Source organism: Myotis daubentonii, chromosome 9 (genome assembly GCF_963259705.1).
Source record: "Myotis daubentonii chromosome 9, mMyoDau2.1, whole genome shotgun sequence".
Taxonomy (NCBI): Eukaryota; Metazoa; Chordata; class Mammalia; order Chiroptera; family Vespertilionidae; genus Myotis; species Myotis daubentonii.
The window spans coordinates 55,559,170-55,582,429 of NC_081848.1; the positions used below are offsets into that span (position 1 = coordinate 55,559,170).

Here is a 23,260-nt window from a genome sequence, read left to right on the forward strand (position 1 = left end):
CTTCTGGGGAGTTCTATGACAGTGTGTCATGGACTTGAGGGCCTGGCAGGATGTTGGGGTTCTGCCAGGTTGGCCATGGGTAGGCAGGGTGAGCCCCTGGGACAGGGGGTGGTGAGGGGATCAGTCAGTCCCACCCACATCATTAGGATGAGTGGCCTCATTTTCTGGGCAAGAGGTACTCCCCACTTTTTATGGTTCAAAAATGCAGGGTCCACCCCTCATCAGGCACAGACACCTGAGTCAGGTGTAACCTGTGGGCTGACTGGGCCCAAGTTGAAGAGGGTCAGGAGGACCTGAACGCAGCCTGGTCCTGCTGGCCCCAAACGGCTGAGACCATTCCAGCCTCGCAGGAATGCGGAGAAAGGCAGGCACTGGGCCGGCTCCCAGGCCTTCCTGCATCTCCTGACTTATCTCCAAATGAGAATTAATTGCCGGTGCATATGGAGATGGATGGAGGCGGCAGCGGCAGCGGCCCCAGCTCAGGCTGGCGGACTCCGGTCATCAATCTCATGCCTCGCGATGTTGCTTTAGAAAACATTTACATCTCGGACAAAGTTCTCCTTTTCTTCAAGAAGCTTGGTTTTGTTTAAAATCATGAAATAAATAGCTAGCTGCAGAAAGGGTTTTCATTTTCTGTAGTTCCTGAGAGAGTGTGTTTGTTCTGAAGCCAAGACCCAATTTCAAGGCAGGTACTAAATTGACTAGGGTTACTCTCAGGAGAAGCAATTAAAATCGATTTCTCTTCTCCTGAAGCTCCTGTTTCACGCATTAAGAGCAAATTAACTCCCTGTCTAAAGCACAGATTATTCACTGGGAATTTAGCTCTGGCCTCATCCTCAACTAATACCGAACGTCACAGGGAAGGCTGATGAGAGTGTGCTTTGTCCTTCCGAGAGGACCCCAAGATGACACAGTGCCCCCTGCCAGGAAGGAGTGGCTGGGTGGGAGCTGCTTGCCCTGCACCAAGGAGGGTGAGGTGGAACCATCCAGATGGCTCTGAACCGCTTCATCAACCCCAGTTCATGTCCCTCTAGGGCTTGGGCAAAATTCAAAGTTGGGGCCATCTTTGAAGAGATGTCCGGACCCTATCACAGACCCCAAATAGCTGCCACACAGCAGAAATGGGGAACCTTGGTCCTTGGATACAGATTCACCCCACATCTGGAGGTTCCCAGGTCGGCTGAGCGCAGTCAGCTGGAGTGGAACCTGCCCCATGTCAATGATGAAAACAGCTATGAAGAGTAAAGGCCCAACCAGGCATCCTGGACTTGTGGCTGCTACAACCCCCACGCTGCCTTGCTCCTGGCTCCCCACCACAAGCCCACTTAAGAAGCACTGAGAGTGAGCCCCCACTTTGCCCTGGTGCTGTGAGCTGCCCCTTGAAGAGGCTTCCTGGGAGTTGGGATTGAGAGCTAGTGGAAAGGAGAGCAGTTGGTTGAGGCCTGGACCAAAACTGGGGATCATAACATAGGACAGATGAAGAAAGGAGATAAAGGCAGAGGGACCCGAGGCCACCGGATGGCCGCAGTTTGGTCCCTGGGCGTCCTGATTCCATCCTTGGAGTGCAGGGACCTCGCAGGGTCCAATGCACAAGGACGCAGGTGGTAGGGTCACTTCAGGGAAGCTCCTCCCACAGTTGCCCATCAAGCTTGGACCACCAGAGTCTGCTCTCATGTGAGACCCTTGCCCCCTTTCCTGCTGCTCTTCCATCCCAGCACCAATTCAGACCCAAGCAGGAAGAAGATACAACACCCAGCAAACTAAGATAATCCCATAAGCAGTTCACTTTCCCTACAGCTCTCCAATCCCTCTTCAGCAGCCCACGGGCATGGGGAGGGTCCAGCTGCCTGTGTCTGTGTTGTGGGGGAGAGCCTGGCAGCAGGCCTCGAGGACAAGGTGGGCAGACAGATCCCTCCCACCCCAATGCCCTGGCAGATAGGCCCTGGCACATGGCTGCCCCTCTGTGAAGCACATGCAGCCCAGACAGCCAGGGTGATGCACCTGGGGAGGTGGTGGTGAGTGAAGAGGGACCAGCATCTCAGCCTGGACCATCCCCCAGCCTCCTGGCCCCGGAAGGAAGCTCTCTCCCCACCCACCAGCACATGATACGTACACTTTGGCTTGCGAAGGGGCACGGGGTGCATCTCGGCGCTGATGGTCTTAGACGAGAGCAGCTGTTCCCTGGAGCCCCAGTCTTCTTCCCACTGCTTCTGGAACTTCTCTTCCTCCTCCACGATCCTGAAATAAGACCCCATGCCTGTGATTAGAGTCAGAACCTTCACGGGCCCAGCTTCTGCCTATAGGTCAGAGGCGGGGAAATCGTTTGGTCTGGCCCTGCCAAGGCATTAGGGGTGAGTTAATTAAATGACCAAATACAGCGGGCTAATTTTTAAGTTGATAATTCTGTATGTCCCTTCAATGATGTTATAAATATCCAAATGGCCCTTGGCAGAAAAAAGGTTCCCCGCCCCAATTTGGCTCAGTGGGTAGAGCATCAGCCCGCGGACTGAGGGGTCCTGGGTTTGATTCCAGTCAAGGGCACTCGCCGGGTTGCGGGCTCGATCCCCAGTAGGGGGTGTGCAGGAGGCAGCCGATCAATGATTCTCATCATTGATGTTTCTATCTCTCTCTCCCTTCCTCTCTGAAATCAATAAAAAGATATTAAAAAAAAAAAAAGGTTCCCCACCCCTGCTGTAGGGAAACCTCAACCAGCCTGGGGAGAGACCATGGATTCTAGCTGTGGTGAAGACTACAGAGTCCTTGGCTCTCGCATTCTAAATCGAGTGTGAATGCTACCCTGGCAATTACGTAAGATCATGTTCTAGTTACTGGAATGGGATGGCTTCACGGTACTAGGATTATGGAATGGCTAAAATAAAGGAGGATCCACCAGGGACAAGAGGGCCAGGTAAACTGGTCCTGGAGGTGGCCTCTGGCTGGCTACCCTCCGAGAGCACACTCACGTCCACACACAGACAAGGTGCGGACGCATGGGGCGGAGGCACTCACTGTTCCATCTCCTTCCGGTATCTCTCGTTTTCCTCTGCTGCCTTCTGGGCAATTTCCTTTTTCCTTCTGAAACACGAATGCAGATTGGCATGCTGAAGTCTGTGCAAGGGGAGTTCACTCTTTGTAGCTAACTCCTGATTTGGAAAAAGTTCTATTTCTTTCAGGTTCCCCTCCAAGGGTGCCTGGGCCAGCTTTGGATGCTGGTCGTGTACTCTGTGGGGTTTTGTTTGGCACCACTAAGCAGAGATTCTGTGCTGCCGGAGCCAGAGTGAAGGTCAGAGCGGGCCACACTATGCACCCACCTCCAAACTCTTAGATACAGTGACTGATGATAGGCAGGGCCTGGCCTGAGGGAGGTTCTCCTGGAAGGGGCCCCAGACCCCAGGGGCAAAGCTGGATGACTACCCAAGACCAGGGCTGTGGGCAGAGGTACCAGCAGGGTTAGTTTTTCAGGCTATATCTGTGATGAGAGAGATGGGAAAATCCCTTTTCAAATTCTTATAAAGCTCCTAGAATGTACTGGATTTAGATTTTGACACTGTTTTTGATGTATGAATTGCTTGCCCCGTTTATTCTCTCAACCCATCATCTCAACCATCCCATGTGGGGGCGGGACTTATCACCACAGACAGGGCAGCTAGGCTGCCTGTTGTGAACCCCCGCTTGGCCACATGTGACTTTGCACACAAGTGGCTTACCCTCTCTGGGTCTCAGTCTCCTCACCTGTAAAATGGGTTAATACCACCCATCTCACAGGGCTATTGTGAAAATGACATTCAGTAACATACATGAGGCTATAATACAGCACCAGCTGTATTATATATAATACATGGATGGTACTGGACAGACGTTAGCTACTGCATCCCCATATTCCTGGGTCTTGGAAATCAGGGGCTCTCTTTGGCAAGCAGGGAGGAGCCTGGTGGCCTGGCGGCAGGGGATGCTTATGCTGACCACCACTAGACACATCTGGTCTGAGGACAGGCCTTTGGAGGAGAGGATGAGGTTGGCTCAGGACGCAGTGGGCAGGAAGCAAGGTGGATGTGGTCTGAGAGGACAGGGAAGGGGCGTCCTAACTGGCCACACTCACTGCTGCTCCATCTCCCGCTGCTCTTGCAGGATCTTGTTGGACTCCATCGCCAGCCGCTTCTGCATGAGAAGCTCCTGCCGCTGCAGCTCGCGCTGCCTCACCTCTTCCAGCCGCTCCCGATCCGTCATGAACAGCTCCCGGCCCTCGTGGGGAGAAAAGAGGCCCCAGGCTCAGTCCCCTGGGAAACCTGGGGTCCCACTGCCACAGCCTTGGGGGCCCAGATGAAGGCTGTCTTCTCAGCACCGTGACCCCAGGGTCAGGCCCTGTGGTTCCTGCTGTCTCTGACCCAGATGTGCCCTGGCTGGGCAGAGACCCTCTCCCTCTGCTCTGTCAGAGCTTCAGGGACGGAGACACCCTTGGCCCTTCTCGGGAGCGTGTGGCAGACCTCAGGGCTCTGAGTGGCTGGGCCTGGAGGTCAGGGGTCATGGAGGCCCAGCAGCTCACTCTGGACTTACAGCTCCAGCTACGATGGAGATGGTCAGGCTGCGGCTACTCTTCAGCACGTTCACGGCCTGTGGGGACAGGTGGGCAGTCAGCTGAGGCCTGACAGACCAGAGCAGTCCAGGTCTCTAGAGAGCACAGGTTTCAGACACCATGGCGGGGGGAGGGGTGAGACATGGAGGGCAGAGGTATAACAGCCAGTAGGTCTCACCTCCTTGTGGTCCAGGTTGGAGAAGTCGATGCCGTTGACTTCGACAATCTGGTCCCCTGCCTGGTGGAGGAATGGAGAGGCATCAGCGCGTCTGCACTATCTGTAAACTCACTTATCTGAAGGAAAGGTTCATCCTGGGGCTCAAGGGCAGATGCTGGGTTTTCAAGTGACTGCACCTCAGCTCTCCTTCATGAGCAGAGCGTTGGAAAGCTCTGATGGAGTCCACTCAGGGTCCCTCTGCCTCATGTCTTTCAGCAGCTGCCAAGTATTATCTTGTTAGAGGGTCATTCCTTTGGCTGAATGTACGACATTTGCTTTAAACACTCAGAATGTAGACCTAGGAGCCCGTGGACTTCTCATATAGCAGAGGCTGTGCTGAGTCATAAGTGGTAGCTAGCATTCAACGGTCCCTTACTATATGCCAGTTCTCGGCATGTGTATTGATTCATTTAACTCACACAATGACTCTAGAAGGAAGGCTATCACCCCATATTATAGGAGAGAATTCTGATGCACAAAAAGAGGAAGGAATATGCCAAAGTAGAGGTGACAAGTTCTGGCTCTGTAATCAGACCACCTCGGGTTGAATCACAGCTCTACCATCCTAGGTAGCTGATCTTGGAAAAGTCACATACTTTCTCTGGGTCTCAGTTTCCCCATTTGTAAAATGGGGATAATGACAGTACCCAATTCTCAGAGTTCTCATGAATTTTAAAGGGCTTAGAACACTGTCTGATCCAGTAAACACTCAATGATCATTATTACTGCAGTCCCGAGCTCAGGAATAAAGGCTCTCAGAGCTGGAGAAGACTGTAGAAATGGTCAAATGCCACCCCCTCTGTGACGCTTCCCTTAGGGCGTGGGAAGGAATCATCAGCCAGTGACTGCCGAGAGAGGGCTGTGTGGGAAGACGTGTGCCTCCATCACTATGTGGTCCCAGTCTGACCCTGGCCCGGGCCCACTCACCTCCAACCCCACCTCAGCAGACAGGGAGCCAGGCTTCACGTTACTGATGAAGATGCCTGGTTTCTGGGTGGGGCCGCTGGAAATGCTGTGGAAGGGATGGGAAATGCAGGTGAGCCTCTGCCTCCAGCGCTCGCTCATTCTCAAGGCCTTGCTCCCTCTGCCTGGGTCTCCAGGCTTTGGTCCCTCAGGAAACAGGTCACCCATGAGCTCAGTACCCAAGGCTCTTCACTGTCTACCTGTGGCAAGAGCCACAGACAACTACTTGTAACCCCTGCCCCCCACCCAACCTCTCACCCAATACATCACATGTGCTTTTTCCTCTTCTAGCACTTTCCTATTCATTCCTTAAGGCTCAAATGCTATCTTCTCTACAAGGTTTTAACGGAACTCCTCTTCTATCCTAAGATTAAGATTGTTGCTCTCTTCTCAGTGCTCCTAAAACACCTACAGCAAGGGAAGCATTTGCACTACTGTTCTCCCCATCCAGACTGATCACTAATCAATCACAGCACTCTTTCCCACCAAGCCTGGATGCAACCTTAGAGTTCCTTTCAAAACAGTACACCATGCAGCCACTACTAATTGATTAGAGATAGCACAGGATTGGAAACCTGTTTGCCATCCATGATGCAGAATGCTGCTCCATTAGCAACCTTGTCGTTCATTACTGTAACTGTTTATGTGGCTGGATTCGATATTAGGCTGCAATCTCTGAGAAAGGAGGGGCTTTTTATTACTTAAACTTGGCAGAAAAGTATTGAATAAGTGTGAATGAATGGAAACAATAAGAATGACTTAAATAAAAATAGCTAATGTTTACCAACTGCTTATTACTTGCCAGGCACTAAGCTTGATACCTCTGTCATCTCATTCCTCCTCACAATGTGGATATTATTACCCCCAGCTTATAGAGGGAGAAGCTGAGCTTCAGAGTGGTTAAGTAGCTAGTCCAGGTTCTGGAGCTCATAGGTGGCAGAGAAGGGGCTGACCCTTAGACCTGCGTGCTTATCAAGAGTATGTGGTGTGATCTAATTCCTATTTGCAATCCCCTGGCTGCCCCTTAAGGAAACCCACAAGGCAACAGGTAACAGGGGAACAGTGACAGAGATGATCAGCAGGACAGAGGCCTTTACAGTGGCTTGAGGTCCCACCAGAGGAACATGGTTCCTCTTTGGGCCTCAGTTTCCTCATCTGTAAAATGGGCCTGTTAAGAGCTGTCCCCCTGACCTTACAGACCTGTTGTGAAACTCAGAGGGGAAACCAGGCACCACAAAGTATCATCATCAGTGAGTAAAAGTTTCCTCAGAAGCAGCGAGAAAAGGGAGAGGCATTAGGGTCCTCCTGGGGTCTGCTGGTCATGAGTGAGCCCCAGGGCGTGCCTGCTACCCACCTGCAGCCAAGGCCCCGGGAGCCCACCAGGCTGATGAAGACCTTCTTCTCCCTGTTTTCTCGATTCCCTAGGGAGCCCAGAATGTTCCGCCCGCCCTGGAGGAAAGAGAATAAGGGTCACTAGGTGTCAGATGTGTGAAAATGGCCATTTGAGCTCATAAGCACAACTATTCCCATGTGAGTCTGATGGCCATTCTGTGCCTGGGGGGAGAGGTCTATACCTGCTGGGCTTGGCTGAGGGCCCACCACCCACAGGGGCTTTCTGGATGCACAGGGGCATGTGTGAAGCCCCTGAGGGCACATCCCTAGAGCAAGGCCCCTTTCAGGACCAGCTGCCCCTCCTTGAAGACCATTCCATCCAGACCCCATCACTGGTGGTCCTGGTCCTTACCTCAGATCCTGACACAAACTGATCCACATACTGCCATTTGAGGGGCTCGTCAGGAGAGCTGATGGGAAATGAAATGAGAAGGGGGGTCATTAGAGATGTTGGAGAGACCAGGCCCCAAGTCCAGATCTGCCCCATCTGGAGCCCCCAGTCACCGCTGGCCCAGGGCCAGTGCTGGCCTGTGGGAAGCCAAACCCCAGGACCCTGAGCCCACAGGGAAGAGTCTGTCTCAGAGGAGGGTCCTGCTCACCTCTTCACGGGGATCAGGCCGATGTCTGTGGGAGAAAGGCACTGGGGTTAGGGCGGCTCCTCTGCCCTCCCCTCCTGCCCCAGGAGCTGATTCCCTGTTGCCTACCACCCTACTCCACCATTAGCACCTCTCCACCCTTCTATCCCCCTCCCCTGCCCTCTGGCCTCACTCACGTCTCACTTTGATGGACACAGTCTTCTTGGTGCGGATGAGGTTGATGACCTCCTCATGGGTGCAGGAGGAGATGGAGTACCCATTGATCCGGACGATCTCGTCCCCTACCTTGGCCACACACAGAGGGAAGAGGCACAGGTTGAGGGAGCATCGGTGGCCGGGCAGGTTCACTACCAGATGCCCCGGGCCTGCTCTCCAGGAAAGGGGACGATGGCCTAACTATGTGCCCTGGTGCCTTGTCACAACCAACCCATCCTCCAACAGCCTGACGGACCCCAGGACAGTGGCACTTCCCAGGAGTCTTTCTGCCGCCCTGTTTCACAGATGGAGAGCCTAAAATGGTGGGGGAAGGGCACAGAGAATGGGTAGCAGCGCTGGGAATAGAACACAAGGCTCTGTAACCTAACTCTGGCATCCCTTTCACCCCATTGGGGTACCAAAGGGTCCAGAATCCATGCAGAGGGTGACCCTTCACACAGATTCAAGCAGCTCTTCCCACCCCACCCCAAGGAGCAGGCTTCCCTGCAACACCACAACGGAGTTGGGGTGGGGAACTTACAGGACTCCTGGCCCAAGCGCACATCTCTCTCTCTCTCTTTCTCTCTCTCTCTCTCTCTCTCTCTCTCTCTCTCTCTCTCTCACTCACACACACACATACACACACACTCTCTCCCTTTTTTTCCACACTATGGAAATTCAATGGACATTTAATCTGACTCTGAATTCCCATTCTGGGTGTGAGCAAAGAACAGCAAATGAACAAAAGGCTTTGGCATTGGATGGCCTGGGTTCAAACCCCTGCTCTTACTCTTATTAGCTGTGTGACCTTGGGCATGTCTATTGGACTTCCTGAACCTCTTTCCCTCATCTGTAAAATGGGGAAATGTGGTTGCTATGAAAATTAAGTGAGTGTGTACATATAAAGTCAGCCAGTGTCTGACCTCAAATAATAAATACATGGTTGTTATTGCTATTTTTCATTGAACCTGAGCTCTAAATATTCTGATCAGATCCCTCTTCTCAGGACTTAGCCCTCCTTACACAGGGACAGATAGGGGGCACTTGGGCCTGGTGGGCCAGCCTGGATACAGATCGGTGGTGAGACTGCCCCTAGTGGATACTGCCTTGGGCTCCTCCAAGTACCTTGGCCTGGGATCAGGCTTGAAATTCCTCATTTAATAATTGCAGGGCTGGAAGGAACCTCAGACATCAGTAGAAACTGAAGTCCAGGGAGGTGATGTTTTGTTAAAGGTCACACAGCCGTCTATACTAATAAAAGGGTAATATGCTAATTAGACCAGACGTCTTCCGGCGTCCTTTCAGACAAAGCCATGGTGGCAGGGGCCGAGGCAGAGGTGGTTAGGGCAGATCAGGCTGGCAGGGGAGGGAAGTTAGGGGCGATCAGGTAGGCAGGCAGGCAGGTGAGCAGTTAGGAGCCAGCAGTCCCAGATTGCGAGACGGATGTCTGAGGGGGTCCCAGATTGGAGAGGGTGCAGGCTGGGCTGAGGGACTCCCCCTTCTCCATGCATGAATTTCATGCACTGGGCCTCTAGTTAGCTATAAAACAGGGATGGATCCTGGATGCCCCCCTCCAGCCTGAGGCCAGCGCAGGTCAGCAGGGGCTTAGCTCACACCACATGTGCTGACCCTTTGGAGACTAGTGGGTACATGTTGACTCTGAGTGGGGCCTAGGGGCTGGGCGGGCAGACAGTCCAGGAGGGAGTGTCAACTCGTATCTTCTACAGCATTGTGACAGAATCACCTTCTCATTGTTGCCACCTGAACACTTCCTTTCCACATCTGGACACACACCCTAATCTTCTCAGGGGACTGACAGGAGTGGCACAGGGTTCAAAAGGTATCATGCGGAGGGACTCACTGCAGAACTGTCTAGGTTTCCGGGGCCATCTCCTGTAAGGAGAACCGTTACTAGCCCCTGCCCCGACTTTTTACAACTCTGCATCTCTGTTAACCAGATGAGGAAACAGGCGCAGAGAGTTGAAGCCACTTGCTTAGTGTCACCCAGCCAGCAGACAGCGTTGCTGGGATTTGAAGTCAGGTTTCCCCGAGACCACAAGCGTTGGCTCGTGGGCGTTTGGAAATGGAAAAGCAGGGCCCCTGGCCAAGCCTGGCTGCAGTTCCCTGTGTCTTGCCCTCTTTAGATCCTTGCCACCTGTCAGAGCCCTCAAGTCCCACAGGAAAGGCAGGGATTGCTCTGTCCACTTTATGGCTGGGACCTCCATGCACGCAGAATCATTCTCCAGCCCTGGACCATACAGCAGGTTGGGCAGCACAGACCGCCCTGTGCAGGGCAAAGGATGTAGGTTCAGACAGCATACACTTTAAAAAACATGCACTAAAACATCTCCAATAGGGGTGATATGAGCAGAGAGATGAGGTTCCAGGGCTAGGTCCTATGGGTGGGTCCAAGCCCCCCAACCCGGGGGCCCAGCCTCACAGGTCAGATCAACAGGACCTTCAGTCCAGCCTGGCTGTGCCTGAACATGCCCCTCCCCTGCCTTCCAGAATCTTCCTCCAGCCACATCCAGGCAGGAGATCTCCCCAGAAACATGAGCCCAGACAGGCGAATGGATGCTCCCCTGAGTGAAGTTCCCTGTCTGGTTCCTAAAGGGAACCTGCCCAGGACCCCAGGCAGAACGATTCCCACGCAGCCCCCGGCTCAGGTTGCTGGATCGGCTTTCCTCCCCTCTCGCTCCCAGCGTAGCCCTGCAAAAGGCCCTTTGTGCCAGGGCCACAGTGAAATGACGATCTGAGGGGCAGGGCACAAAGGAGAGATGAGCCCGCCAGCCCGAGAAAGGGCCGATAATGCATAAGCCTGAGAAACAGGCGGGAAGATAAAACTGTTTCATTAAAATGGCCCAAAGCCCCCAGCATGGAGGCATCGCTGAGAAGTGCCTGTCCTAGAAGGAGAGCTCGCCCTGGAAAAAAAAGGGGGCCTCCGCTGACGCCTGGAGAGGAGCTCATTGTGCTCTCTCTCTGGCCGCATTTCTGGGCTGGAAAATGTGCGCACGGGAGAAGAATAATGAAGCGGCTGAAATTTCAGACGCCACCGGCGAGCCGTGAGACAGGGATTTAGAACAAAGCGGTGTCTGTCAGCTCCCAGTTTCCACCTCCCACTCCACGGTGTCTGGTACCCTTCCCCGCAGGCCCCTAAAGCCCCTGGCTTGGCAGCCCGGATTGGGGTGTTGATAACAAACATGCTGGAAGCTCTGGGCGGGTCGGGGAGGGCCTCTTTTATCTGGACATACAAAAATACAGCTCTGGGCTCCGGCAGGAGCGAGACCTGGAGGTCTGCCCATCTCTGCTCAGACACTGAGGTGCGGGGACCCCGGGGGAGGGGCACCTGGGTTGCTGAAGAGAGATCCCTGGGCTTGGCAGTCAGGAGACCTGGGTTCAAATCCTGGCTCTGCCACTTGCTGGCTGTGACACTAGTCAAGACTGAGTCGCTATCAGCTCTGGAAACGGGATGATACAGCCAAGGCATACAACGAGAGCTGGTTGTGAGCGTGTTACCTGGCACATCCTTGGTGTTTATTCAATCTCCCTCTCTGCTTACCTAACAGGCACAGGAGCACTTGTGCCAGGCACTGTTATAAGTACTTCATAATATGAATTCTCCTCTTAACAACCTGATGAGGTGGATAGTATCATCATCGTCATTCCCATTTTACAGATGAGGAAACTGAGGCATGGGGTTAAGTGTTTTCAGCAGTCACACGGCTACAAAGCCAGGAGTTAGGATAGTACATCGGATTTCCTTTTACCTTCCAGTAAAAGGCTACATGCCCAAAGCTTCAGGTGTCAGGACATAACCAGGAGGGAGGGGAGTGGGGGGAGAGCAGCAGCATGAGGGGGAGCCATGTCCCCAACGGGACTCAATAAAACAGGCCACTGCCTGCAGCCTGAGGGAAATCTATCAGGGTGCGGCAGCGTCTTCCTTTCCCAAAGTCTCAGAGAGGTGAGTGACCATGTTATGCCACGCAGCCCAGCAAGTGAGTGGGGGAGGCAGGAAGCCTGAGGACTCTGCCCGCTCACCTGCAGCCCGACGCTGTCTGCCTGGCCGCCTTTGATGAGGTGGGAGATGAAGAGCCCACAGCCGAACTCGAGGCCGCCACGCACGCTGAGGCCCAGGCCTTCGGGGTGCAGACGGTCCAGACGCACCTCTTTCAGCTTCCTGCCGTCGGAGAGGTGGGTGATGGCCCAGCTCTGGCCTGACCACCAGTGCTGCCCCATCCACTAGTGAGGGACCCTGTCCATCCCAGGGTGACCTCGCCCAGCCGTGCCTCTAGTCAGGGGGCTCCCTCCGCACCTGGAGCGCCGGGGGGTCAGCTGGTCGTACTCCACCTGGTGCTTCAGCGGGATCAGGGGTCTGATGGCGTCAAACAGCGGCAGGCGGCTGGGCTCATTGATGACCAGCTTCAGGTCTCCCACAAGCACAGCCACGTCCATGGTCCTGCAGAGACAAGGGGGACCTGGAGTCTCACCCAGGACCATGACCTCTGAGAACCACGGATTCCCAGAGAAAGCAGTCCTGGACTGGGTCCCCACCCACTGGGCCCAGGCCTTGGAATTGAGAATCCGGAAAAGCCAGAGCCCCACCTCTGGGCAAGCTGTCTCAGAAGAACTTTGCTCTCCCATATCAGCATCGCCAGGAAACCCGTGAGGTAGGGGTTAGGAACCCATTTTGCAAATGAAATCAAGTCAGGATTCAAACTCCACTCTGCCCAGTTCCGAAGCCCAGGATCTCTCCAGACAGGAAACCTCCTGTGAGATGGCGCTGACCCCTCCTGCCCCTCCCCTCCCCCAGTCTCCCACTTCTAACCTGTAGCTAAACTCTGTAAATTCTGCCTCCACAATACCTCTCACTCGCCTCCTCTTCACACTGTTCAGGCCTCAGTGTCTCTGGCCTGCCTCTCTCCAGCTGCCTGCCAACTTGCTCACTCTCATCTAGTCTTTTCTAAATGTAAGTCACTCCTCAAAACCCTTCAATGGCTTCCCCCTGCCCAGAGGACACACTCCATTCTCCCTGGCAGCCTCAGGGCCTCCCTGGCCTTCTCCAGGGACTTGCTCCAGGTTTGGCTGTCTAAGGTCTCCACGGGCCCTGGGCTCTATTCCCCCAGATTACTTGTCACTTCCCAGCCACACCTGTGCTTTCACATCTTCATCTCGGTCTGTTAACGCTGTTCCTTCACCCTGGAATGTCGTTCCCTGGTATTCCCACCTACTAAAATCCTTCTTACCCTTCAAACCCACGCTAAAGCCTTTTTGGTCCTTTCCCCCGTGGTTAGAAAGGAAAACTCCCTTTCTTCACATCCTGCTTTTAATTTTTTTCTACTGCTTTTAATTATATTCAGAACTTCTTTTACTATAACTTAGAGTTTTTTTACATTTGTAGTGTGTGTCCACCTCCCCTCTCTAGGCCATGAGCTAGCTGAGGAAAGAAAGTCGATCTTATTCATTACTGGATTCTGCATGGTGCCCAGCAAGTGGCAGGAGCTTATGAATGTATGCTGAATGAGTCAAAAAGCAGGTGGGTCATAAGAGACATCTGGCACAGGTGCTGGGGCCAGCTGGCATGTCCTGTCCTTTTCCAGCAGGCACACTCTATGGAGCCCATCCGGCTACTTGATGTCCCCTCCCCATCACATTGTGAGCAAGCTGAGGGCAGTGACCAGTCGGGCATGCTCACACCTATGCCCCAGCCCCTAGTACAGAGCCGTGCACAGAGTGTTTGTGCAAATATTTGCTGAGACACCTGAATGATGTGTCCATTTCATTCCCAGCATCTGTTCCACCCCCGAGCTCCCCAGCATGGGAGGGGGCGGTCCTCCTGTCATAAAAGGACCCATCCCAGGGCTCCCTGCAGACAGAGGTCCCCAGGTGGCCCACAGGAGCTAGACTCAGCACACTTACTGGTGATACATCCGCAGCACGTCATAGAGATAGTCCTTCTCGGCGTCATTTTCAATCAGAAAATCCACCTGGAAAACCCAAGAGCAGAATTACAGCTGCAGGCCTAGCACCCCCAGTGCAGATCCCAGGGAGGGGGAGACCACCACCAGGGACCTCCTCAGCATCAGCTCAGGTCTGGGGCTGTGAGGAAAGGAGGAAAGCCACAGGCCAGGCTGGCCCTCTAACCCCAACACCTTACACCTGTGCAGACCACCCAGGCGTGGCCACAGGAGTACTCTGCACATCCAGATGTGCAGGCCAAGCCTCACCCCAGGTGGGTGCACACGCATCTGCACATATATGACAGCGATATGCCCCGTGACAGCGGGGCTGCAGCTCAGTGTCCAGGGTGACCACGGCAGTGTCGGCTCCTGGTCTTACCTGATAGTGGCTATAGTGCCGGATAACTGCTTTCAGAAAGGATTTGGGCCACTCGCTCAGATAGCACATCCCACCGGCTGGAAGCCCCCCACCACCGGGTTCTCCTGTGTCACCGATGCCAGGGGCCACTCCACCGTCTCTCCCTGGCCTAAGCTTGGTTGGCCCTGACTTCTGGCCACTCCTTCCCCTCCCCACGTCCCTGACTATTCCCCCTGCTCCCCACACACACTAGGGGGAGAGTCAGGTTACTTATTTCATCTTTGCTGACGTCAATGGCTGGGACTCCAAGGTCAGGGTCAGGAGCTGTTTCATTAGCACCTCAGTCCCAGGGGAGCTGGGGGCCCAGGAGCCTCGAGCTCCACTCCCTGGGACGGCTCAGTGCGAATCACTACACACTGTATCCTTGGCTCCTCTTCAGCCCGAGGCTGAGTGAGAGGGCAAAGTTAGCGACTGGAGGGATCACTGGGTCCCTCCCTCCTGCAGCCTCCAGGCCCATCAACATGGTCCAGGACCTCAGCTGCAAGCTCCCCGCTGATTGGTCCTCAGAGGAGGGTCAGCACAGCTTTGCCTCTTTCTATGAGTATCTCAGGGGTTCTGGGATAAGTCTGTCCAAGCACCCTGGGCCCAACCCTTTTGGCCTGATTCATCATGAGTGAGAAGACACTCTCTTGAATGACTGAACCACAGATGTTCTGCTCTCCAAGAGGAGCATAAAAATCCCATCTGCTCTGGTTGGAGTGAGAATCTCCTGACCAAATGGCTCCTAGCCCCACCCCAGCTGTGGGGGCGCATGAGATGAAGGTGAGAGAGAATCTCTTATTGGCTGAGGCCTTAAGGCTGCCGCTCTCTCCCACCCCTCCTTGCAGAAATGCCTCCCGCTGTCCTCAGCAGGCAGGCAGTGTTGATGCACTGGGTGGAAAGTGGGAGTAGAAGACAAGCAATTTCCAGTGTTACAGTCTAGGATGCTGTTTTTCTCCTTCCCAGCCAACCACAGATCACCTGGAGATGGTCTTTGTGGAAAAAAGCCTGTTCCTGGGGGTCCCAGGGTCCCCGTCCTTGTCGGCAACCCTCCAATGCTGACCACAGCATCCAGAAGTCACATCCTACCAGTCCTCAGAGGCAGCTGCCAAGTTCAGCTCTTTAGCCTGATGTCACCAGTTCGTTCAGTCACTCAAATACTGGTCTTGGGTTCTGCCCGGCCCTCCTTCTCCAGGGTCATCTCCACCATTTCCGACGTGGGACTTGGACTCACTCAGAATGATCCACCTCCCTCTATCATTTCAATGTGTCCATTCAAGAAATTATCTATATACCATAACAGCTGGGAAAACACAACTGGTTTATATGGGATGCTCTTTAAATACAAATCTAAGTGGTCAAGTCACATGGAGGTCCTGTGGCAAACCATCTGCTTCATTGTCAGACCACACCCACGTGAAAACACACACTCACACCTCACTCTCTGGGCTTTCAAAGGCACCGAGACAGACAACTGAGAAAGATGGAACTTGCTCTAGAAGCCTGACACACAGTAACATCACCAGCATAATTCAACTTTCACTTTCTAAACAATTTTTTAAAAATTATATGGTCTATCCCCTCCTGCTGGAGTCTGGGTTCCAGCAAACTCGCCAAGAGGACAGCCCAGCCGCAGTCTGAAGATCAGCTGGGTGGGTTTCTCCCGATACCTTGCACTCAGGTACCAGTGAAGCGCCTGCGCTCAGTGGCATGCACACAGGCATGCAGTGCTCAGTGGTGTCTGCTGAATGACAAGTGAACTCCAGTTGCTCTAATCTGGAACCTTCCTTCCAACCTCTTGGCCCAATCCTGGGTGACCACCTCCCCATGTCCTCAGCACACACACATGCCACGGCCTCCTGGATCTTTCTCCTGTTTGCTCAGTTTCAGCTTGTCACCAAAGAGTCAGTCCCAGACCCACACAAGATGGACTGTCCTCCCTCCTCCCCTCGAACCCTGCCTTTGTTTAAGGGGAGTGCAAGCTCCTCCTTCCAGAGTCTTTCCTGACCACGCGCAGCCTGGAGCTTCCTCACCAGCCTCACAGCTGAGCCCCTTCTTGCCTGGCTCCCTCATTCAGGACAGACTCTATTTACCGACTGCTCACCACGTCTGAGGAAGTTTACACATAATGCCTTTAACCTCCCAACAATGCTCTGAGGTGGATGGACAATACTATCCCCATTTCACAGATGAGTAAACAGAGGCTCAGAGAAGTAGCAGAGCTGAGCCTTCACCCTATGTCCGCTGGCTCCAAAACCTCTGCTTTCTCTAGACCACCATATGGTATCCACTTCCCAGATATACCTTTTTAAAAAATATATATATATATATTTCTTTATTAATTTCAGAGAGGAAGTGAGAGAGGAAAGAGAAACATCAATGATGAGAGAGAATCATTGATTGGCTGCCTCCTGCATGCCCCCTACTGGGGATCGAGCCTGCAACCCAGGCATGTGCCCTTGGCCGGAATCGAACCTGGGACCCTTCAGTCCACAGGCTGAAGCTCTATCCAAGCCGGCTAGGGCCAGATATAACATTTTTGTATGCATTTGTCTAATACACATTTATGGAGCACCTGTTGTATATGAGACACCATGTCTTCTTCCTCCAACTATCTCTAGAAAGCCTTCCCTTTTCTTAGAGCCCTTCTCAATGATGGGCACAGAAATCCTAAGGAGCCATCGTCTACAAATAACTATTGGGAGGTTTATTTATCACGTCAATCTCCCCCCCCCCCCCCGACTTTGTGTCTGACCTGTGTCTGGTCTCCTTCGTTCTCTAGCTGGTGCTCAACTATTTCTGTGCTACAGGCCTATATGGCAGGGAGATATGGGGGTTCAGGCCCCTTGTCTGGGGCACGAGAGGCAAATTCTAGGTGTGACCTTGGGCCCACTGCAGCCTCAGCTCCCGGCATTCCTCTGTGTGGCCTGGCCATTCAGGAGAGAGGAAGCATATACCTTCAGCTCATGCAAATTCAACTCCATGTGTGCACCCAGCCAAAGAGGGGAAAAGGAGAGCAAGAGCAAATTAAATAATGCATATTGTTCCACTCAACCTTGGGCCACGGTGGGGATTAAATGAGTGAATGCATGCAAAGTACTTAGGAGAGTGCCCAGGCCCCAAAACATGTGCTGAATCTCTTCCTTTGCACCTCCAGACCCACCCGCCAGCCTTCGCCACACGCCCTGTGTCCCAGGAAGCTTTGCCTGAGCTCCTGCCCTCAGCTTCCTGCTGTGTTCAGCAGTGGGTGGGGAGGGGTGGGGAGAAGGGGAATGGGTTCTGATTCCGGCTCCCACCACGCTGGATCACCTTAAGGCAGGCTCCCCGACCTGAGGCTGCAGATGCTGTCTGGGCCATGGCTGCCCCTGTTTGGGGGAACCCTCCCTCCCCTCGCCTTCAGGAGCCCTGGCTTCTGGCTGCTGCTCCTCTCAGGCTGTGTTAACAAGCCTTGTTGGTCCATGTGCTCCTGCCCTTCCCTCTATGTGGCCCCTTCATGAGACTCTCAGTTTTCCGCTTGGATGAGCCAGCTGCTCCCACCTGACTGGCTGGCCTGAAACATTAGCTATTATTGATGGCGGTGCCAGCATCATTTCCTCTGTGACCTCTTCTTCCACTGCTAAGACTCGGCTCAAATGTCAGCTCGCCTTGGTCCAGCCTTTCTCCGGGCTCCACCACAAAGCCCGTCCTGTCGTTCTCTGCACACTCTGTTCCCACCCCGGCCCTGGGACCCACCGAGCTGTGCTGTACTTTCTCTCTTACCCGCCTGTGTCCCCACTAATGTGTGTGTGGCCCAGGCACAGGCCTGGGGGGAGTGTGGAGAGTGAGACCAACAAGCTCCTCCCCCATCTAGGCCTTCATCTCTCTGCTTCACCTGAAAAATGGGGATTCAAGTATCTGTTTCATAGGGTTTCATCCTTCTTTGAGGGATTCATCATTTTAAAGTGATTCATGAGTGATTAGTTGTCAAATGCTCAGAACAGTGCCGGGCAAATAGTAAGTACTCAGCATTTGTTAAATAAAACTAGGTAAGAATAGATAGTACAGCCGTAACCCGTTTGGCTCAGTGGATAGAGCATCGGCCTGCGGACTGAAAGGTCCCAGGTTCGATTCCGGTCAAGGGCATGTACCTGGGTTGCAAGCACATCCCCAGTGGGGGGGCGGGGGGGTGGTGTGCAGGAGGCAGCCGATCGATGTTTCTTGCTCATCGATGTTTCTAACTCTCTATCTCTCTCCCTTCCTCTCTGTAAAAAATCAATAAAATATATTTTAAAAAAAAGAATAGATGGAACACAGTCTATAGTCTCAGCAGCGGGCAGAGAGTGGGCCCTTCGTAAATGCTGGCGGGACGAATGGGCCCAGGCACATTCTTCCTGGGCCCTCACGGCTTGCATCCCAGATAGTGCTGGGGCTGCTTGTCTCTTGTTTTATTATCCTTCATCTTTTCAAATCTTTTCAAAAGACTCATATCTTGCCAACTAGTTGGGAGCATTTAACCCAGCGCTTGGCACAGCTGACCATGCTGCCTTCTCCTGGTTCTCCTGCCTTATTTGCTGTTCCTTCTCCTCTAAAGGTTGGGGTGTCCCGAGCCTTTTCTCCCTAAATGACCTCGTCAGTCTCAGAGCTTGAACTACCATTCACACCCCAAGGACTCACTGAGACTTGTGTCCAGCACAGACCTCTCCCCAGTCTTCACACTCCCACCGCTACTGGCCTTCTCACTCACCTCTCCATTGGAAAGTCTAATAGGTGTCTCACACTTAAAACGTCCAAAATGGAACTCTTCGTTCCCACCATCTCCCACTCTGTCTCCACCAACCTGCTCCTTTTCCCAAAATGTAGGTCACCCTTGGTGTCTCTCTCTCCACCCCCACAGCCAACCCATCAACAAAGCCCACAGGAAGGGCTGCAACATGTATCCTGGGTCTGACCTCTCCTCACCCTAGTCCCAGCCCCCGCCTCCGGCCTGGGCTACTGTAGGAGCCTCCTAACTGCATTCCCCTCTTGGCCCTCTTAGGCTGCTCTCGACCGGCAGTCAGAGCAGTTTCTTCTTAAAAAAAAAAATATTTATTTTAAATATTCAGTTTGATGAGTTTCAACAAATTTCCACACTGGTGTGACCAACACCCAAATCAGCTCATCATCTCAGAGTTTCCTCTTCCGTCAGCCCCGCTCCCATCCCCTTCACATACATGTAGTCATACAGATCACACTTCTGTGTTCTCCGTGTTTCACTCAGCAGAATGTTTCTGAGATTCATCTGTGTCATTGTGTGCCTTTATATGACTGGGTGATAGTCCATGGTGTAGGTATATTGCAGTTTGTTCATCCATTTCTCATTAGGTGTGAGTCTTGTGGACATGTATTTTCACTTCCTTGAGTAAATATCTAGGAGTGGAATTGGTGGCTCATATGGTAAATGTATGTTTAACTTTTACAAGAAACTGCCAAGCTACATAGTTTACAACATGGTTGTATCATTTTGTATTCACTGCAGCAGCAACATGTGAGAGCTCTAGCTGTTCCCATCCTCACCAATACTTGTTATTGTCAGTCTTTTCCATTGTAGCCATTCGGGAGGGTGTGAAATGTTATCTCATTGTTTAATGTGCATTTCCTTAATGACTAATGATATAGAGCATTTACTTACATGCCTATAGGCCTTTCATGTACCTTCTTTTGTGAAGTTTATGTTCAAATCTTAGAGCAATTCCTTTTAAATGTAAATCAGTCATGTCATTCCCCCGCTGGCTTCTCATCACATAACAAATCCCAAAGTCTTGACCATGGCCTACCAGCCCCCCCACCCGCCCCCTACCCCCACCTCTGATCCTTCTCCCACCACTCTCTGAATTCCTCTCAGAAACACCATCCTACTTGCCCTTTTGAAAGAAGGCAAGCCTCTCCTTGCCCCGGGACCTTTGCACTTGCTGTTCCCGCTCCTGGAATGCTCTTTCGTATATATCCCAAGACTCCTTGCCTTACTTCTTCCAGGTGTCTGCTCAAATATCACCTCTTCAGAGAGGCCTTCCTGACCACCCTATATACAGAGTACCCCTTCATTACTCTCTGTCCCCTCACCCCGGTTTAGTCTTCATAGCATTTATTATTACTTGGTATTACATGATACGTTTATTGGTTTACTTGTTAACTGTCTGTCCTCCCTACTAGAATGTGCTATCTAAGAGGGCAGGGACTTTGTTTTATTATTCAATGGTTAAAATATTATCTGGCATATATTATGAGCTTAGTTGATATTTACTGCATGCATCAATGAATGAATGAGGAGGAGATCCCTAGAAGGCAGGGACTCTTTCTGACCTTTTTATGTCTTTCCACCTCACCTCCAGATGCTTGGCCTGGGGCAGGGTACACTACAGACACCCACAGGCAATAAATACTTTTTGAGCAAATGAGTAACCAAGCTCCTGCACCATGCAGGTGAGTGAGCAGAGGGGCAGCCTTCTTTGTTGCCATCCTTCCCTCCCCTTGGTATCCGTGTGACCAGGAAGGCCATGCACGTGCTCCCGTTGGCCTTGGCAACCTGCACAAGCCCAGAGGGACAGATTCCTGTGGCTCCGAAGGCATCGGTGGGAAAAGGATGTCCATGTATCCAATGGTTACTATGTGCCCTGAGTAGCCAGCACTTGAGTTCCTATTTCATATCTCCTGTCCTTAAAGGGAAGCACTACAAACCTCACCTCATAACTGAGAACACGAACACCTGGAGGATGACGTGGCTCATGAGTTGACAGGGTTGCAATTTGAACCTAATTCTGCGCAGCCCCAGATAATGGACAACAGCAGTGAGCGGTGGTTGAGGCCTCACTAAGTTCCAGGGCCGAGTTAAGCTCCTTCCACATGTGTAGATCGCCTCCAGCACTCACAGTAACCTCACTAGTTAAACATGATTGCTATCCTCATTTAATTAGAGAACGGAGGCACAGAGAGGTTAATAGCTGGTTCAAGGCCACATAGCACTGTCCAGGACAACACACTACCTTAGGCCTTAGAGTCTAAGGCACTGTGGATTTAGAATACCAATCATTCCCAGTGGGTCAATTAGCTGTGAAACACTAAGGAGGGAACATCCAGAGAGCAGTCGACAGCAAGTAGTTGATTTCACCCTCTATACCCATGAGCCCCTCTCTCTGTCCTCAGCTGCTTCTTCCTTTCTCCCTATTCCTTCCTGAATGATCTCCAGCCTGGGAGGGGAGGGCCGCTGCTGCCTCCCAAGCTGCAGGGCACAAAGTCCAGCCCAGGCCTTGCCGAGCATGGCGCCTGCCCCGCCTTCACTCACGGGGGCATTAATAGGCAATGACTTGTGATGAGGAAGAGGGGGGGGGGGGGTAAACACAGAGGCCTGAGGCCCTTTGGAGCCCGGGGGGCCTGGTGAAGAGGAGCAGGGGCTAACCCAGGGGCTGACGCAGACATTGGGGCCCCAGAGGTAATTCTCTGAAAAGAGGCAAAGACTAGTACCCCCTCTTCCCCCGGGGAGAAGGCAAAAGAGGGCCCGGCCTTACTTTCCGTACCAGGGGCAGGAAAGTGAAACTCAAGCCTGAGCCTTGGGGTGGGGGACGTGAGGTTGTCTGAAATCTACACTCACCAGACGCCCTTGCTGCCGAAATGTCCCCCCTCACGTCCCTTTGCAAGAGGGTACACCAGTGAACACTGCCGCACACTCCCCCCAGCTATCGCTCACCCCAGGATGCCCAAGGCCTCGTTGTTAGGAAACTTCTGCCAGTATGAGTTGCCCGCTTTGTGCCCCAGCAAACCTTGATCCCCTGCTCAGCAGCCCAGCTGCAGGTATTTACTCGTGTAGGGTCTGCCTCCCACTCACACAGCCAACAATTTGAGGGCAGAGACTGGGTCTGGCACAGAATGGGTGCTCAAACATGTTTATGAAGTGAATGGCTGACCCCTGGCTCCTGGCACTCAGCCCCTGTGGCCCTGTACTGGCTGGCTCCTTGGCTCCCCTGGGCCTCTCTGTGGGGAGAGCGGGGTTAAGGACCCTCATCTTGTCTCTCTGAGCTCTGCCCTCAGGCCTGAGAAGAGGGAAGGCTTGGTGTGAAGACAGGACCCCTCTGGGCCCTGGGAGGGAGAAAGGGCACACAGTTGTGAGTCCCTCGGGCGGGGCCTGTGGGTAGCTCCAGGCACCCTTGGCTTCACTCTAGGCCCGGTGGGGAGGTCCCCTGGCTCTCCCGGATGGTCCTCTCTGGTCTCAGGGCTCGGGCACAGCTCTGGAAACTGTTCTGGAAATTCCCTGGGTGAAACCCAGCAGCTTTCAGTGATGGTCCGGACTCCCCACCACAAATGAGGCCCCAGTGGGACCCGCCGGGGGAGATGTGGCTTTGGGGAAGGTTCTGGCTGACTACCTGGACCACCGCCCTTCTCCCCACTGCCCCTGGGGCAGCACCAGTTCCTCAAACGCTTCTCTGCTTGGGGACCTAAGAAATGCCCTTAAGCAGGAAAGGGGGGCTCCCTGAAGGGTTTTGAGGGAGAGGGAGAGAGAGAGAGAGAGAGAGAGAGAGAGAAAGAGAGATGCAGTTCCCTAACTCTCAGACACTGCCCCCACCCTCTCCACATGCTCCCACTGAGCTGGGGCACTAGGAGCTGGGGGATTTGCCCACTTTGTCCCGTCTCAGGCCAGGGCTGCAAGGAATTCCAACTCTAAAGACGTCCCAGCCCGTGGAGGGCAGAAGAAGGGACAAAGATCAGATCCGCAGTTCCTACAGGGGAGCCCCAGTGCTGCTCCCTCATTTTACTGGCTTCATCAGGGATCCCAGGCTACCTGGAGCCCTCAGGTCCCACTGGGAAAGGGAGGGGCCCCTAGCAGCTCTGACCTTGTGCCGGAATTCTCGGGCCACCTTCCGGTCCATGGCTGGGGCAGATCGCGCCTTGTCTCTGCACAATTCGCTCCTCCGGGTGCCAGGCTGCCGCAGACAGTGACCGGCAGGGCCTGGGAGCGGTGGG

At 53.3% G+C, this 23,260-nt stretch overlaps 1 protein-coding gene across 6 annotated transcripts in view; it reads right to left on the reverse strand.

Annotated features, from left to right (window-relative positions):
• Positions 1–23,260, reverse strand: part of USH1C (USH1 protein network component harmonin) — a 44,908-nt gene extending 21,648 nt beyond the window's left edge. For 5 of the 6 annotated variants that reach the window (XM_059709061.1, XM_059709059.1, XM_059709058.1 and 2 more), the window contains exons 1-14: positions 23,131–23,260; positions 13,853–13,920; positions 12,249–12,392; positions 11,975–12,113; positions 7,918–8,026; positions 7,745–7,769; positions 7,498–7,555; positions 7,108–7,202; positions 5,718–5,802; positions 4,752–4,811; positions 4,555–4,611; positions 4,100–4,242; positions 3,010–3,075; positions 2,114–2,238 (exon numbers count right to left, since the gene is read on the reverse strand). In XM_059709061.1, the coding sequence (XP_059565044.1) occupies positions 2,114–2,238; positions 3,010–3,075; positions 4,100–4,242; positions 4,555–4,611; positions 4,752–4,811; positions 5,718–5,802; positions 7,108–7,202; positions 7,498–7,555; positions 7,745–7,769; positions 7,918–8,026; positions 11,975–12,113; positions 12,249–12,392; positions 13,853–13,920; positions 23,131–23,166 (1,210 nt within the window). In that variant the 5' untranslated portion in view covers positions 23,167–23,260. The remainder of the gene's footprint in view (positions 1–2,113; positions 2,239–3,009; positions 3,076–4,099; positions 4,243–4,554; positions 4,612–4,751; positions 4,812–5,717; positions 5,803–7,107; positions 7,203–7,497; positions 7,556–7,744; positions 7,770–7,917; positions 8,027–11,974; positions 12,114–12,248; positions 12,393–13,852; positions 13,921–23,130) is intronic. The other variant, XM_059709056.1, reaches the window with a different exon arrangement.